We start from the raw sequence: 19,086 nt of genomic DNA, 5'->3' as shown, positions 1-19,086 counted from the left end.
TGGAACCCATATGCCTTACTTCGGCCCTGTTGTCACTTAACGGGTTGGCTTAATTAAAGTATTGAAAAGTTCTATTTTAGAACACACAAAAAAAAGACCATAAGCTATTAGTTTTTGGATTATATATTGACGAACTGGAGCATATTCGACATTATAAGCAAACACAATAATACCGTTAACATAAAGTCCAAATTAATTTTAATTATTTCGGCATAGTAGCTTCTCATTCATTAAAGGCCATCCTTCACAATATTATTTCACTGAAAATATTAATTCACAGATCTGCAATTGATGGCGCTTTAGAAACGTTCCGAGAGTTGCATGTTTTAGTAAAAATGTATGTGATGGTGTTTTTCACTAATTTTAGGCGCTAGTGGCAAAAGTACGAAATGATTCCATACTTCCGAATGTCCTTAAGACTCGACTACTCGAAGGGTTTTGGGCAATTTTAAGTACATTTATATGTGTATAGCCATAGGTGCTAAGTTATTTCGCGAATAAAATAAAATTAACAATGAAAATTCAAAAATAATTAAAGAGATTCGACTTGAAAGTTGTCCTAAGTGTAATGCAAACGGTCAGAAGCAAGTTACGCGAAGTTAAAGAAAGGGAGCATTTTGTTATATTATAGCATTTGCTTTTGATGCTGGAATATGTTCTAGTTTGTCATTATAAAATCCATAAAATTATAGCTATTGTCTTTATTATCTGGTTTTCGAAAATAAAATTTCTCATTACTTTAAGCCAACCCGTTATACCGTCAGATGTTACTAGAGTCAATTATTCCAACCGCGTTTAAACTTTTAAGTTAACTATTTCGATAGATATTTCGAATTAAGCCGCATTAAATTCCGCCGAACATACATGGGGTCAAATCGGTAGATCTTTATCCTCTGTCATTAGCTTTTGTTAAATTAGCACTGAAAGCCTTAATACCTTTTCTTATTGTGAGTTTATTGTGTTAAAATTTGATTCATTAATACGAAGTAAGTAATAGGTATGATAATATAATGAATAATGATACTAAACACACCCAGTTTGTCAGTAGAAAAAAGCGTGAAATTCAAATTTTCTATGGGAGGTTAATCCTGCGCCTACATTTTTTTTAATTTGCCGCCTTTTTCTACTGACAAAGAGGCTGTGCCAGAGTCTAATAATTAATTATATTTTACTACAGGTACAGACTGTTCCGTTTATATTTTATGGTTACAATATTTTTTATATATAAAACTATATTGTTTCAGGTAAGCTTCCCATGCACTGTTATTCATTCCTAAGAATCCTTAGAAATATGGTAAGTTAAATTGCTTATAGGGTGAGTATGTTATGGCTTTTTACAATGCAGTTGTATTAATAATGCCTTACATAAGAAACGAACTCGGGTGTTTTCTCTTCATTTCTGTACGGGTCAGTTTAATTTAGTAATTAGCGCTCGTTAATTGTTGTTACTCATCGGTTGAAAAGTAAACAGCGCGGGCTCAATAGTAAAGCGGCTTTGGCAGCAAAGCTTTCCGCTGCATCGGCGAGACGGGCGATATAGTCAGTCGCGTGGCACGCTGGCACTCCCACTCGGCACTCGCGACCAGCCCGCACTCATTCACTCCAGTTCTCTGCCGACGGCCGCGGCGGACGCACGCGATCATTCTCCGCGCCGCTTCCGATGTTACACTACGATTACGACATCGTTTCGCACATACAACTTTTACCGTGACAGTGAAACTTATTTCTGTGAATATGGGTTAAACGTCCTGCTCAGACGTGATGAGTCCGGGCGAGCGCGCCGCCTTAGGGCGCCGCGAACCCGCTCGCCCACAATATGCAACTACCGCACCCGGATTCCCGCCGCCCTACTATCCGCCCTACGGTGTACCGCATCCAAACGCGTGGCTGGGCGCTCCTCTCATTTCTATGGCAGGACGTGCTCCGCCCGCCCGACAAACACCGGTTTCCAAGTTGGCTATGCACGCTCAAGGCGCTCCGCTGATTATACAAAACCGCCAGGATCGCCGAAAATTCATGACCGTGCCTGAGCAACGGATCCATAGACCCCTTGCACACACTGATCATGTCGCCAGGGAAAGGTGCGAGGGAAACGAAGGAAATAAACTTCGTAACCAACAGCAACAACCCTCGCTCCACACGAAGCGGACGAAACAACAACACGGATGCGGTCAGTGTCGCTAGCGACGAAAGTTCCGGTTCCACTAACTCTGAAACAATGTTGCCAAGGATAATAAAACCAAGGAAACGCCGTAAAAAAGACCGGAAACCCAACAACATTTTGCCACATGATTTGTCCCCTACTGCTTTGGAACTTGGTGAAATCGATCATTGCACGGTTTCTGGAATTTCATCGACTCCGCGAAATATTTATGATGAATCTTACTGCCGTGACTTATCGATGTCGTACAGAGCGGATGTAAAAGTTTTGGAATACCCAGAACCGGTGCCGGAGACTTATCGTGTGTCAGTGCTCGGAGAAGCGTTAGAAGCTAGCCGCTTTGGTCTGGCGGAGGCCGCTTCGCCTGCGGAGTCTGCCGTTACGTCGTGTCAATGTCGGTACTGCGATCCTGTGGGACAAATATGGGACGCGGATTCAATTGCAGATCTGCTGAATGAAAACTCCAGTGGCGATTTTGCTCCTACGAAATTAGAAGATTCTATGAAGGTGGTAGGCTCTCTTGGTAGGCGAGGCCCTGACACAACTCTAAGACGCAGCTGGAGCGACCCGTCTTCACGAATTCCCGAACAACGAGCAGTAAATAACAGTGACACATCTTCAGCTCCAAATCTCTACTCGCTTTTTCCCCCCACAAATAGGGCTTGCTCTCCTGAGCCACGCTCTCCGCTAGCTTTGGAAATTACTTCAGAGATTGTGACTTCAATGAACGGTCATCGCGATCTAGAGATCAAACTGTTTTCGACCTCGCCACCGGCCAAAAACCTTGATCAGCGTTCGTTTTTCGCTGATAAATGTGAAAGTGCCGTTAACAAATGTACGATATCGGACCACGGTCCAAAAGTAAAAAGTGCGGTGATATGTGAAAAGGAGGAATTAAGTGTGGACGTTAGTGGAAAAAGTGAAGGTGCAACTGAATCGGCGTGTTCTCCCCTTGGACCTGCACCGGATGAGCGCAATATTTGTGATTTGCCTTAGTTACTATCTAAGGCTTGTGATCGTGCTTGATATGTTTGTGTAGATGTACGTGTCGTCAATCGGTCCAGAGAACTCTACGCTCGCCATTTGAGCTGGACTCAAGTCGCCATGCCGCGAGGCATGCACGGAGCGTGATATCGCGACCCATAATGAGATCTCCGAATCGGTTTCCTGTAGATTTTATAATAATTTATTTTTAACAATAGCATAGGAAACTGACGTGGGGCTTTATCTGGAAACATGTTTGTTGTTTAATGATTTGCCGCTTGTCAATGCCGCGGACGGATGCGCAGGAGTAACTTGCATCGTGCAATTAGCGTTTCACACTACTGACACGATTCTCGCGGCTGCGGCGGCGCGCTCTTATTGCGGTTTCCCGCCGTTTTCTCCGCGCGCGTCGTTCCGGGTGGCGCCTCGCACTCACACCACCGGTTCATACCTCTAATGATCATTTCACTCCAACTTATATCGCATATATGTATCTCAAATTATAAACAAAAAAGGTTCCCATATTGTCATTACTTCATTAGTCCCATTACAACTAAAACTTTATTTAGACATAATAATAATAATTAATAATAATTCAGCCTATATACGTCCCACTGCTGGGCACAGGCCTCCTCTCATGTGCAAGAGGGCTCGGGCTATAGTCCCCACGCTAGCCCAATGCGGATTGGGGACTTCACATACACCTTTGAATTTCTTCGCAGATGTGTGCAGGTTTCCTCACGATGTTTCCCTTCACCGAAAAGCTAGTGGTAAATATCAAATGACATTTCGTACATAAGTTCCGAAAAACTCATTGGTACGAGCTAGGATTTGAACCCACGACCTCCGGATTGAAAGTCGGATTATTTAGACATAACATAAAATTAAAAAAGACTTGTTTATCTTGTACGTGAAACTAAATACATAGGGAATAAATGTATTCGCCGTGGATCTCATAAAAAGTAGCGGGTGAATTATTGTCACGGTTTAGTTTAATATTTTTTTATGTAATATTAAATATTGATCATTCAATCTATTTTCCTTCATAATGTGAAATATGCATTTAATTATAGTTATCAAATCAAATCACTAACAAATAACATCCATACTGGCCAAAAGAGGCGGAAAAATCATTGTTTCCTATTCGAATATTTCGTTATTTTTTACGTCATCACTTTCAACACCAGAACTCGCCGAAGCTGACCAACTCGCATAAACGCAACAAACGTGTTTTTTTTATTTACTGGTTATCAAGCACTTTTACAGCATGGGAACATTTTAAACTCCTTAATGTTCATTGACAAGCGGCGATTTTGAAAATATCTGTGTCCGATTGGCTGACAGGTCATTTTTGTTTAAATAAGGGTCCAACGTCATAAGTTAAACCAGATAAAGTTCCACAATGTAGATATTGTGAATATAACTAAGTTATTCATGGACTGTACACCGTCTCTATCGTTGGGTATTACACACCATGGGCTGTCCGATGTTCTCTATTTTATTTTTATGTGTTGTGTTTGCTTATGTTTCGCGGCGCGTGCGTGGGAAGACATGATAAATTGTTTCTTGCTAACTTTTTATTCTTCTGTACGACAAGCTCGGCGTACGCTAGCAGTCTTTACATAGCTTTATGTTTTGAATTCTGATTATAACGCGTATTTAGTAGTGATTGTGTCCCTTGATTTACAAAACATATGCGGTTGTAATTTTAAATAGCCATTCAAGTTGGGCCTGCTTCATTTTGATTATACTTTTTTACTAAAAGGAAGAAGGCTTTAGTTTCAACAAAGCACGTGGTTTTAGCTTCACGAATATTTTATAACTCGACACATGTAAATTATAATCAGAATTAGTAATCTCTTGCCGAGCTTGTAGTTGTGGTGGGATCCAAAGAGAGTCACCAGCACGGCTGTAAGACTCAACGATACATCGTCTTAATGTAAACAATATAGGCTATGTCTAGCTTACTGTGTGAATGCATTTTATGCATATGTAGTTACATAGGTATAGTATTTCGGTTGTGTCGGGCGAGAGGCATGAGTTACACGCTCGCACACTATTTTTGTACAATAAATACCAAGTCCAGAAATAATAATCCTTGTTTTATTTATCAAACGTATATAAAAGAGTTAGTTGAATTACAACTTAGGCAAGTGAGCAGGAACGATTTATTTACATTAATTCTATATTATTTGCTGGGTTAATTTGTTAGTGAAAATGCAAACGCAAAATGTTGAAGTGAAGCTTCAAATTCGACACGACTAGGTGTGTAGTGTATGCCAGTTACGTAACGCGCATAAAAGACTTTCAATTGTGGTCGAGCAGCTGTTGGTTCGTTACGCATTTGCTATTGTATATTTGTTTACATTTTGTATGTTTTATGTTCGGGATATGAACGTGAAATCATACCATATGCCATAATCGATAAATGTTAACTATATATTTGCTTCGTAATTATTGCAACTTGCAATAATACAGTTTTTAGTAGTATTAGAAATTACACAGAAGTTGTTATACACACTTTACATGGAAATTATGAAATTAATATGATATAGGTACTATTAGTTTGAGATTATACGAGTATGATGTAGGCTCGACGATCTGGCAATTACGAACTAGAGTCGGACCAAGCTAGCCCTGCATGGTATTGGCAAAATGTGGTAATATCATCATAATTGACAAATTTCTATGAAAATACGACGTTTCTAATGACAATTTCACACTTCATTCTGTCAAATTCGTTGCAGAGTTCGTTTAGATGGATCTAGATACCCTAGGTGAAATGTACGTGCTTGGGTGTCGTATCCAGTGCTGGTTTTCTTGTGAAGCGTTTCAGGATAATTTCTGGGACAAATAAACTACAATTCATTCTTGGTTTTGAGTATGTAAGATAAGTACTCAAAAATATTTACTAATATCTTTGTTTTCTGTTGGTGTACAATGAAAACTTCAGACCTTGTTTTTATTAAGAACATACAAAGCGAACGACACATTTGATCCTAAGAAGGAAAGTTTGGATTTTAAATTGGACCTAACGGCGAATGTCCTTTCTGTTCTAATTTGATTTACGAAGCGTAGTAACACAACAATGGTTTATTTCAATAGGTACCTATTCTACAAAAGTTTTGATCCTTGTAAGGAACTAGCCAAATAGGCTAGTTAGTAATAATGTGAATTAGCATCCATCATTACCATCTGTACTATTGTAAATGCTATGCTTTTTTGTCACAATATTTGTAAAAGGATTTGTGTTCTGTTTAGTGACGTGATAAACGTCGGCTTGTTTGTCTCATAATCGCAAAGACGGCGCGGACCAATGTCATGGTCTCTATTTTATGGGTGTTGAAACACTTGAAACTGCGCAATGCCTTGTTTTGTTTATAGAAGGACAAATTCGTATAGCTAAAAGTTAAAGTAATAACTGTCAACAATTTGCACATTGATAGATGATTGTTTATGTGAACCGCTTTTAAATTTTGACGTAGGAGACAGTAAATCAAAGACACCTAAATTTACCCGCCTCATTTTATAAAACCATGATAAACATAAGGAATGACCAGAGCCCATAAACCTAGATTGATAATACGAGTAGTAGACAGATAAGTAAATAAAAGTTGAACAAGGCAAAATTTGGGCGCACGTTTTTGTTTGTCATGGATGACATAGTTGTTTTGTATACTTATGGTCCAGTAAATTCGTGTTCTTCTTTCACTCACTGAGCGTAAGTGTGGGCGAGATGGAAGTCACGCACGCGCCCGGGAGCGTGTATATCGTTTTTTAATTTTAATTATTGTACGTTAAAATAAACCTGTCCTGTCTGTCTGTCTGTGTGTCCGCCTGTTGTTACCTACTAATTTAAGTCCTGTCTTTGTTTGTAATATGAGTTTTTCTTTAGTAGTGCACAATAAAGAATTTTATTATTATTATTATTATAAAAATGTTGCCGATACGTTCCATCGAACACCAAAAATGACAGTTCATCAATGCCTAAGCAGTACTTTTCGTGGATTGTCCTAGATTAAGGCGGACAGCAAAGGATTGGTCCACAACAACGGTAACGTGCAAATAACTCTGGCTTAGACTACTTGGACATACAGTAATCATGTCGTCCATAGTGCCTAGTGTCATCACAAAGTCTATGGTATGTCAAATCCTGAGGCTGACATGAAATTCGAGTATATTAAGTACTATGATAAATATATATTTCGCTCCAGTAGACTTTTCTGCTGCTTCTTTATTTTCTTTCTATTTATTTGTTACACGTCCATATAGAGCGTGAAGAGCGTAGAATTTTGGCGTGATCAACCTTTATCCTTTGTCTAACTCATCATCATCACGTACTTATCGACCTTTGTGGTGGACACCTAGACCGTTCTTGCACTTTACCACAACTCTATCTAGTTTGTTACAGAGTTCTGTTACGAGATAAATATTGCTGTTCTGGTTATGCAGAATTCTTTATAGCACTCGGAAAAATGGAGTAAAAAAAAAACACGTCAAAAGTACGCACCATTTTAAGGATGTATCAGTCTTGCTCAATTCGATAGCTTTATTATTCATCTTCTTTGATTAAATACATAGTCTACACAGTTTTCCAATCTTACCTCCTGCATAATTGTCTAAAATAATGCAATTTTTGGAGGAGTACATCTTAGGTATAAACTAGTTAAAAGGAAATGGTGGTCAACACATTTGCGGCAATAGAGTAGAGGCTTCATTAAAACAAGAAATTGAACCTTCTGGCAAATATGCGAGATTGCATTGTATACATTATTGTAAAGTATAATTTTCATAAATTGTCGGCGTGTTTACGTCTTCAGGGAATGTGGAGCTTTACAAGGATTCCCATAAATTCTCCATCTGAATTATATATTATTATATCATTGCATCAGGTTTTAATTTAACACATTCACTGCCAACGTTTTCGAAACGCTAAGCTCGTAGCCGATCTTAGCGTTTTCCCGCTTTAGAGTATAGCGACAACGAACAGTGGATCTCAGCAGTCAATGTGTTAATGAAATACTCTAAAGACGCACTCTTTCTCGTCAGCATCTTCATTTTGATGAGATAATTAAATCTTTATTGCAGGTTGTTGCGATTTCAAAGAATCTTAATATTCGTAATGCGTTTTAACATACACTGAACACAAAACATGAAATGCACAGACTAGGCCTCAATATTTGAGCCTTGACTTTTTTATGTCTAGACTTTATAGTCTGGCAAGCATACAACTATGTTATCCTGCCCTTTTACTTATAATGTCAATTTTCTTGCTCATAAATATATATATATATATATATAAATAGATAAAATATTTTTTACCTTACAGGTATTGTTAGTGCGGCATTAAAATGTGCTTTATATTGATATATGTACAATTAAAAAAATACAGTGAAACTTGGTTAAGTGGGACCTCGATAAGTAGGAAACCTCTATAACTGAGATTAGTATTTTGGGTATTATAGTCACATTTACCTCTATAATTGAGACAAAGAGTGTATTAACCTCTTTTACTGAGACTATATTTGCAAAAATAGTTTAGCTCATTGTTTTTAGGAATTGACCTCTGCATGTGAAATAAAGCCAATGTATGACCTTTATAACTAGTACTTTATTCTAGATGATTATCGTTTTTTATTAATTCTTACTTTACCCACAAATACTGCATGTGGTTAATTGTGTCTAAACGAATTCAAGTTTTATTTACTTAGTTTAAGTAGTTAAAACTATAGAAACGAAATCTTAAATCTTGGTAAGTAACATGAAAAACCAAAAATTAATTTACAACTCATACCTACATAATGTTTACAAAGTAACTTACTAACCACCTCTTTAACTGAAATAACCTCTATTCTCACCTCTATTAATGGAACCCTCTGTAAATGAGATCGAAATTTATTTATACCTGGTTAACTGAGAGCCTGGGTAAGTGGGATACATTTTTAAGTGAGACAAATTTGCAGGTCCCTCGAAGTCATAGTTATCCAGGTTTCACTGTACATATTTTACAAATACTTGCTTCTGGAGACAAAAATACTTGCAGTAAAAAGTAGAATTAACTACCTATCGAAGTTCACAAATGCTTCTAACTTTATGCAGGTCCTGTATCCTGTTAACAATGCAAATATGAACTATTTTAGCGTGACAAAATTCTAATGTGCTTTGACAGGGGACTGGGGAGGCTTAAGACTAGACTAAATAAGGGACTTTACTACTACCTTGATAATATAATACGCAATGAACAATATGCGTGAATGAGCGCTTCTTCAATTGCTCGTAAGCCCCTTGTGTTACCATGAAATGACTCAAATTATTGTTATTAGAATTACTATTACCGTCGTAAAAGGCAATGCAGTGCTAATAAAATTTATCACTAGATATCCGCCTGCGTAACTTTCGCGCTAAATTTGATAATTGTTTAAACTTCTCTGAATTCACATCTTATGAGTATTTATCAAAGCAGAACGTATTACCTTAAAACACAATAAGTTATATTCCGTTCACTTACACGGCTTTCAGATTCCAGATGACACCAACTAATTGAAGTATTTACTATTCAGTAGGGAACCATATTTTAGGTTAGCTCAAACTACGAGTAGGTTGTGTTTATGTGGTAATTTGACGACCATAATACTAAATACGTTTTTCTACTCGAGCAATTCTATTTGTCAATGAAATGACTGTCAGTAATATCTAAATCAACTTCATTAGAAGAGTGGCGCGTGGGGTGAGCCGGCGCTTGTCTATAGGATCATAATAACAGTGTTTTTTTATGAATATTCATAATTACTACATATATTACAATATTACTTTATTACAACTGTTGTATTTTTTTTAATGTTTACTTCTATAAACCACATTAATTTACTATATAGGTATAGGTATATACTTAGTATCATTTATAATTTTACATAGTTTGCTGATGTCTAAAGGAGCCCACAGACATATCATACTAATAGTTTACTTTTGTCACTCTGTAACCAACTAGGTTGCTGCGTTGTCTATTTCAAGGTTACAAAAGCTACTGTTTATCATATGAACTCTGTTGGCCTTGGTCTACGTTTGAATTGGTTCGACCTGTCGTCGTATTGTAAATATAAATTGAATAAATTATTTCGACTTTACATCGGCACTTGAGTACAATTTATTTTCTGCCCATACTGGAGTCATTATTTAACTCTGGGTCATGTTTAATTTTCCTTATATCTTTTTTTTATATTTTTAAATAATGGATATATTACATAATGGATGAAAATAGGTAACACAGGTTAAGTATGCCTCTACAGTTTAGATTATAACACAACATTATTGGTAAAAATAATTTCCATGAATATGAAAAGGCTATATGGCCTTGAGTATCTAGTCCAATATACTCAAGGCCATATCGTCATTTGGAATTTCAATAAATATCTATACTAGATAGTTTTACTTGAAAGCTCTATTAGTATTTGCATGGCTAGGTGTGTAAATGAATTAGGTAAACATTATGTCCCTAACGAAAACGTAAAAAGTTTCTGTGTAGGGCAATCTCGTGTAAGCATAGTAAATAACTGTAAAATTTACATTTATTCAAAGTTTATTTATTCCAGATCATACCTTCGTAAAATTCGACCCGTGTAGTTGAAAACAAAGTCATAAAACCTATTTATCCCTTACATTAGGTACGCCACAAAGTCCAAAGACGAAATAAATCAATACGCATTACGCAGCGACAAACTTAGGATTCAGACCAATATTTCCATTACCCGTTCGCATTCAAATTCATAAGTTCTCTTCAGTGTCAATAGAAGATGGAGAAAAACAACTTTCTCGTCGGACAACAATGTACCACTCGGAGCACGTGGCGCGCGACCTTGCTCGCGCCCGCCGCGGAGCGCGCGTCGTCTCTGTAAACACAAGATGTTACGCGTTAGCCGTGAAACACAGACACGCCAGTTTACACATTTTACAGATAACCGTGTGTGTAGTTTTGCGATCAGTACCCCTAGTGTAAATTTAGTCGATAGCGAAACGTGACGTACGCTTTTGCGTTAAGTCTCATTTTGTATGGGTTTTTGAACAGCGCGCCAAGCGGGACGTTTTGGAAAGTCAAAAATCTCATACACAATGACACTTAACGCAAACGCGTACGTCACGTTTCGCTGTCGAAAATATTTACACTAGGGGTACAGGAAATCAAATCGTGGACCATTCGCATAACTTCAAGTAACGTAGGTTCGATTTTGTGGTGCCTGTTTCTGCTTACAAGCATTGGTGGGTTATTCCCAATAGTTACCAGTGGTAACTACTGGGAATTTTTTTTTGGGGAAAAAAAATCCCATTAGTTACCACCAACTCGGTTTGGTGGTAACTATTGGGATTTTTTTTCCAGTAGTTACCACTGGTAAAAAAAGGTGGGAATTTTTTTGAATGAATTCTGAATTCTGAATTGCGTACCCCTACCAAGAGTCTAAATTTTGGTACCGAATACAATGTATGGAACTTCTTTTTTGTATACCTATTGAATAAAAAAATGTTATTCTAATGCAAGGCTGGCACCTTTTCCCTTAAGAGGAAAGGGGATGGGACGGCCGTTTCTCCATACAAACGTAAACGTATTCCCATTTTCCTCTCTGGTTATTGCCATTATGGAAAATATTTTTACATAATTTGATATATGTTGACTATAGCTATGCCCCTACATTATACTTTTTTCAATATATTTCATTATTGTAAAAATTTGCGAACGAATTCGAAAACGAGCGAAAAACAGATTCAATAAAAAAATTTAAATGCTCCTAACTGTAATAATTAAAATTTCGAAAAAAAAAGACTGTAGGGGTAGCTGTGGTAGATATACAACAAATTGTGTCAAAATATTTTCAATAATGTTAATATCCAGGGAGAAAAATGAGGACTACGTTTATAACGTTATGAAAAGGTGATTTCGCGCGGGTCCTCCACTTCTGTCTTAATTATCGACATTATTATTCTTCCCCGAGTGGCACGATTCAATAAGCCAGACTAATATTATTTATCCAAATATAATATATTATGTATATTTATTTGCTAACTTGTGTCCCACTGCTGGGCAAATGCCTCCCTCTCAATCCTCATACTAATCCTCTCTAGAATAATATAATGAGTGTAAAAACCGTAGGCATGCGAAGATGACCGGCTCCGAGGCGACGGGATCTGTACAGTTTTCTCTATCGTATCAAGCTGTCGGGCTTGGTCACCCGTTTAAGTACAGTGCCCTCTCTAAAAGCCAGGGTTAGTTTTCTTCAACGGCAGGAGGCGGGGTAGAAAGCCGGCTTCCGCTCGGAAGTTTCACCCGCTTTCACTCGCCCGAGCTCTCGTGCTACCCGCACCGTAATATTACTCCTTATCGTCTTAATATATTAATAAATTTAATACCTACTCTCATAGACCGCTTCCTTTTTTAGTAGCCAGTTGCGCGGATGGAGCTTTCTAATATACACTAGTCCATTGAATGTAAGAAATATTACGGAAATTACGTCATAACGATTTCGCTGTTGCTACTTAAGTTATAACGAAAAAGTAGGTACAGTCGCCACCAGATATATCGAAACGGTCTACACGTTCATAAATATGTGAACATGAACTAACACCTTGGTGACAAAGGAGTTTTCAAAAATATTTCAGCATAGAATTTATCCGAGGAATACAGACACAAATTTTATAATATTTAATCTAAGGTTATTGGATCTTTCGAAACCGAAACAACGAAGTGTTGATCGTTTGTCACTGAAAATTACTTATTTTGTTTTTCAGTAAGACAAATGATGGTCAGTCGAATATTCTAATTTAAAATCGCTTAAGTTCTTGCAGCGGTCGGGTCGTTGCTCGAGAAATGATCGTACATTATTTTAAAGGGTCTTAATTTGGAAAATTACCTCTCCTTCGTCGGGCTCAATTTACATTAATGAATTAAATATCTTTGCCAAAGTGCTAACTCATCCATCAGAGTATGATGAAAATGTATGAAACGTGGTTTGAAAGAATCAAGCTGTGTTTAGTGCTGGTCTATATTTAAACGATATGGATCGTAACTCCGATCCTATTTCGGCCACAAAATACCTCTTATACACCGTGTTTTTATTGAATTTCGTTAACTTCGGGGTATCGGTAAGTACGTTTAAGAAAACTAAATGGCATAGTTAATTTTCAAAAAAAAAAAATTTTTTTGTTTTTTTTTTACTATTTTTATTTTTATAATAAGTAACTAAATGTTGCATATAGCGTTGTTGTAACACGGGCATTCGAACGTCGATCGTCCGAGATAGTACTTACGTTTAGTAGCAAATGTATGAACTCGCACTAAACACTAATCAATAAGTAAACATGCCCTAAGGCAAGTGTACACGCTCGTAAGGGCCTTATAAGATAAAAATTAATGATCGATTATCTCCGAAATGGAGTTAATTAGAATATCGGTGTCTTTGAGAAAGTTACTTAATTTAAGCTCAGGAATGCACCCTCGAAATTAACGCAAATCAAAAAAAACACGGTGTATATATATTTATATTTTTTATTTAGGTCATAACTATTTTAATATATTGTTAATATGCTGGGAACCATTAAACATCTTAAGACAGTAAAAATAGGCTATTGGACCATTTAAACCTGATTACTCGTATAATATGGCAAAATATTTTTTGTAAGGTTCAGTTTCCTCGCAAACTATGGTTGTTGAATGATGTGATGATACGCAAATTTGAATATGTTCACTGGAACTGATTCTGCAGTGAGATAATTTATTAGCAAAGACTGTTAAGTCATCTAATGAAGTATTCACGGATTGACTCGTAGGCTTGCATTCATCCCGTCCGGTTTTAATAACAAATCATCGCGTGCATTGTGATCTCGACCGGGATTGCTCGCCACTTTAATTTTCTGCCGTCGCTATATTTTAAAATAAATCATTACGATTATGATTTATGCTGTATTTATATTCACTGTCTTTCCGATTACTATGGTAATATTTGTTCGTATTTCACTCAGATTTATATAGAGCCACGGGCCTTGCACTTGGTGTTCCTATGACATGATCAATGCGTTTTCGATGTTTTCCTCCTGCCGCGGACTGGACATATCATATTGAGTCACGATTACTGTTATCGCAGTAATGTTTAATAATAGTACAGTTGAAATGGTTTTAAGATAGTTTGAAAAACAGTCTTGTATTATTAGTTAAAGAGCCAGTAACAACATATATTTAGGTGCGTTAGCAGCGTAGACATAAGTAATATGTGCTGTTACTGATAACGAGTAGAAATTGAACAAGTATTGAATTCTCAACCATCAATATCATTCCCACGTGTGTCACGGAAATGAACGCTGTGCCGCAGATACTTGTCACCGTGTTTTCTCTGGGCGCGGGCTGATGAAGTTGCGAACGGCGAGAGAAAGCCGATATTGTGCGTTTCCCGACATCGGCATCGCCTGAGCCACTCACTACTCTACCGTGCTAATATTATAAGAGGAAGCGAATGTATATATATGCACATCATGTCGGTATTGTTAGAGTCCTGGTTAAGTTTAAAGAAGAACAACATGTTGTGCGTTTTATTTGCAACAGTAATTACTTAAGTTATGGCAAATGTTAATTCCTAAACCTATAAATACCTTTTCTATAACCTAAAACTTTGAATCTTTGCAATTTCTATGGATTGACCCTCATTCCCTGGCAAACGGGAAGGCCTGGGGTACCACTTGTATTATGGTTACACTAGCGCCGTCCCATTAAGCCTTTAGCCTCCAAATCGCTGTAAGCTCTGCTTAAGCGCTGCAACTATGCTGGTCTAAATCGCATTTTCCTCGTTTGCCGTAGCGTAGAGAATTGATAGAAGAGAGAATTGATAAGAATTTCTATACGTATTTGAATTTACATATCTCCCTTCGTCTTACCGGAATAAATTGGAACGATTTCAGTGAATTTTCTAATAATAAGCATGAAATAAAAAATAATATTACTTGCTTGTGCAGTTTTATCCGACTTCCCTGAATTCGTCAGTATCTTTTTGTTTTGTTTTTTTATGTTCCCTTATTTCTCGAAGACGGCTGGACAGTTTCGGGATTTTTAAGCATTTTTGTACGAACGTATTCATCAAGGACTTTTGCTATTATAGGAACTTGATGATGATTTTGTTTTCGAATAAGCAACGTGACGTTCTACGTACACGTAGAAGTTAAACCCCATACGACGGCTTTGAGAAACGAGGTTTGTAATGTGTCAGAATCCGCATACTCGTGTAACGTTTTCAAGCGTTTTGGTTAGTTTAGATTAAATGACAACTCGCTCATTAAAACACATCCTCTTTGGCCTTCGTTTCGATATTGTTTTATTTTTCGATACAATAGATTGCTGCTTAGACATATTAGGTATGCTCATAAGAAATTGTATAGATGGACGTAAAAATAAACGTTCAGATATTCTTACTCGTCTTCTACATCTATACAACGTGCTAATTTTGGGCTTACAGTACTGCAATTTATTTACGTTCATTAATGTTTTTGATTAATTGTATTCTGAGCACGCCAGTCCGTTCAGTATAGTTCGTAACGTCTTACATTCGAAATGATTCCTAGCATCTTTGTCTATTGATTGCAAAGTTACTCCTTACATCAACAAAATGAGTGTCTGACTTTCAGAAGTTCCCAAATCTGGATTCGTTAGATATACATTTTTTGCTACGGCGACGGGGACGTCTGAAAGGCACGATTGATTGCGGATATCCATAAGAACAACATCATTATCATTAAGTTTAGGATCAACATCGAGTTGATGCTATGTTACCTATATAATAATAAAATTTTAGCGATGTCCTACCGCTATTTTGAAAACATTAGACTATTTTTCAAAATCCTTCTTAATTTTTCTCATTAAGATCACAGATAAACTCATTATTTTATTTTATCGTGCTACTACGTTTAGTTCAGACGCTAGTCATTTACCACTCTACCTACGTCATATCTCTCGTAATTTACACCGACGGTTGCTGTGTCCATATTCGTACGCAACACTAGTCTCACTCGTTGATACAAGAACCGCGAGAAAGTTGATCTGTTGCTCTCTAGACGCGATTGACGAAGCTAACTGCTACCTCAGTACTTGCTAAGTTGTGTACAGGTTCACTATGTTTTATGTTCTTCGTTACACCGTGGTAAATACTTACCATCCACAAACTTAATTATCGATTTTAGTTTGATTTTTAGGTTATTTCTAAGGCTCGGTTGCGCTTTAATTAATATTTTACTTGCCAGTGCTGAAAATTTACAGAAGTAAAACTAAAGCTTCACAGTACAACCAAAAACGGATGGAGGGTCCGTACAGAAATAGACGCTCCGCGTAGACTCCTGACTATTAATTGAGTGCACGTGCCGGTGCCGGTGGCGTGGAATCCTTGTCGCGTGTGGGATTTCTCACACGAGCACGTCGTTTACCACCAGCTTAGCCTAATTTTACGGTTTCCGTATTTTAGATCTTACAACTATTCTACGTCAATTTACTTTGATAACATTCTAAAAAGTTTACTTCATCACGCATCACATAGCGCTTAAGACATACCGGTACCCATTCTACTTCCAAGAACTGCTATATTATTTTGAAATGATCGAATACAAGACTCACACTAAATCTAGGCTTCTACCTATCAGTTTAACGGAAATATGTTGCCTTTTAGATTAGTTTGTGCTCAGAATAGTCGGAATACGTGTCTTATAATTGAAATGCCTCGGGCTCAGTTTGACCCAGAAACGAACGACATCGAAAAATTATTGCACCGATGGCCTCCGCGTTTAGTTTGACTATAGATTCAATACCATATCCTGATTTATTGGAATTATCATTGGCCATATCTAGGAAGATAGCTGTGGCCTGAATGCTTAGCTTGGCTGACCGGGTGTTGGGCAGTAAGTCGTTTTTATCTAGGATCATTTCTTGTATCAACTACTTGGGGTTAAACCTCGTAGACTGACTTCTCCATAAAAAGTAGGTATTGCTTTGCAGAATATTAAAGTTGTCTTAAAAATTTTACTGACATTTAATGTTCTTCTTGTAAATTGACTTTTATTTACTATCTTAATAGAAACAGTTTATACAATTTAAAAAGAGCTCTTTCAATTAAAAAAAAAAAACAAAACGAAGCCTGAATAAAGGTTATTTCCTGACTTGTTATACAGCAATATGATATATGTACATAAGACGTGATATCCAATTCAATATGCACAGTGCGATATAACGGAAATTAAGCTATAAAACTATTTTACTTGTCCTCTGTCTCACAATGTTTTAGCTTGAGTGGAGTTTTGTCAATGCTTTTTGCATGGTCATGTCGAGAAATTAAGATTTTTCATTTTGAAAACATTGCACATACGTCGGCCGTTTTTTATATTACCTATTTCCAGCACAATCGTAATATGACATTGACAAGAAATTATGTCGTGAGATAGCCACATTGAGGAAGGCGCCTGTATACAAACCACAATCAAAGCGATTTGAAACTGATTGACCTTGCGTACAATATAGATTTAATAGATTTATTATTCGTAACTCTCGACTGACATAACGTAAGCTCGGGTGCTCATAGGAACCATTATAAAATTGATTTCCGATTACTTATGCACGTACGTACATCCAGGTCAAGTAAAATTAGTGACGAACTTAACATTGGAACAAAATATTTGGTGTGAATATTTCGAATACACACAATTGATAAAATATTACTTGCATTTAATACTTCGAAGAGCAAGCATTTGTTTTCTTAAAACCTAGTACAAAAATTATAAAAGTACTTTGGAATTTGAAATCGATCAAAATCTCACACATTCATTTATTTTTGTGTAATATTTGTTATAAATTATTATATATATACCTTTATATTGAAAAAGTGCGTCTTCATAATTATCATAATCCGATATTAATAAAAACATTTTCTATAGTCCGTTTTGTTTAGCATTAGAAAGAAGGTAACGATTTTGACTTGTCTTTTTATTGAAAAACAAGTCACGGAAATTATTTTACATTTATAAATCATATACGATCATTTACATTATTTTGCTTTCATTAACACCATCACATTATGACAACCGGTCTGGCCTAGTGGGTAGTGACCTTGCCTATGAAGCCGATGGTCCCGGGTTCAAATCCTGGTAAGGGCATTTATTCGTGTGATGAGCATGGATATTTGTTCCTGAGTCATGGGTGTTTTCTATGTATTTAAGTATTTATAAATATTTATATATTATATATATCGTTGTCTAAGTACCCTCAACACAAGCCTTATTGAGCTTACTGTGGGACTTAGACAATTTCTGTAATAATGTCCTATAATATTTATTATTTATTTATTAATAATACTTATTGATGAAATGAACTATAGATCATTGATACCCGGGTTTTATCCAGCAAAAATTACTCAATTAAATCTATAGCAAAAGTAAAAGAAAATCTTGCGCTTTAAACACACGCTGAGACAGTAGGTACAGACAGCAACAAAAGTAGCGGATCAATTAACGCTTCATTAGTATTTACCATTCTGTAACAGTTTAGCTTGATGTCTTTAATATAGAACAAGTAAGACTGTAAAAGATATACTTTGAAAGCGAATTTTAGAAATGTATCTACGAGGGCGGTTTGAGAAGTCAGTGACTTCTCAAACAGATGTAAAACAAAAATCATTTTAACATATAAACTTTTTAATTACAATTCTGAACTCCTTGGTAGCTGGCAGTTTTTTTTTGTTTTAAAGGCGGGGCAATAAAAATGTTGTTGAGGCATATGTCAAATACGATTGGAAAATGGAGAAAAGCGAATTTCGTGTGTTAATTAAACATTACTTTTTACGTGGAAAAACTATTAAAGAGACTGAAAACTGTTTAAAAAATATTATGGGGAATCTGCTCATTCTCATGGAATGGTACATAAGTGGTTTACAGAA

The 19,086-nt window shown here is 36.6% G+C and overlaps 2 protein-coding genes across 3 annotated transcripts in view; both read left to right on the top strand.

Moving 5' to 3' along the window:
• Positions 1–19,086, top strand: part of LOC133516349 (CCR4-NOT transcription complex subunit 6) — a 195,366-nt gene that overhangs the window by 46,478 nt on the left and 129,802 nt on the right. The window lies entirely within an intron of this gene.
• On the top strand, positions 1,562–5,240 carry LOC133516350 (uncharacterized). Its single transcript, XM_061849256.1, is given in 2 exon segments — positions 1,562–2,123; positions 2,125–5,240. Coding segments are annotated over 2 exon segments (1,395 nt in total). The 5' UTR covers positions 1,562–1,761; the 3' UTR covers positions 3,158–5,240.

Source organism: Cydia pomonella, chromosome 3 (assembly GCF_033807575.1).
Source record: "Cydia pomonella isolate Wapato2018A chromosome 3, ilCydPomo1, whole genome shotgun sequence".
Lineage (NCBI taxonomy): Eukaryota > Metazoa > Arthropoda > Insecta > Lepidoptera > Tortricidae > Cydia > Cydia pomonella.
The sequence above is the reverse complement of the archived record's forward strand: the minus strand, read 5'-3'. Positions and strand labels throughout refer to the sequence as shown.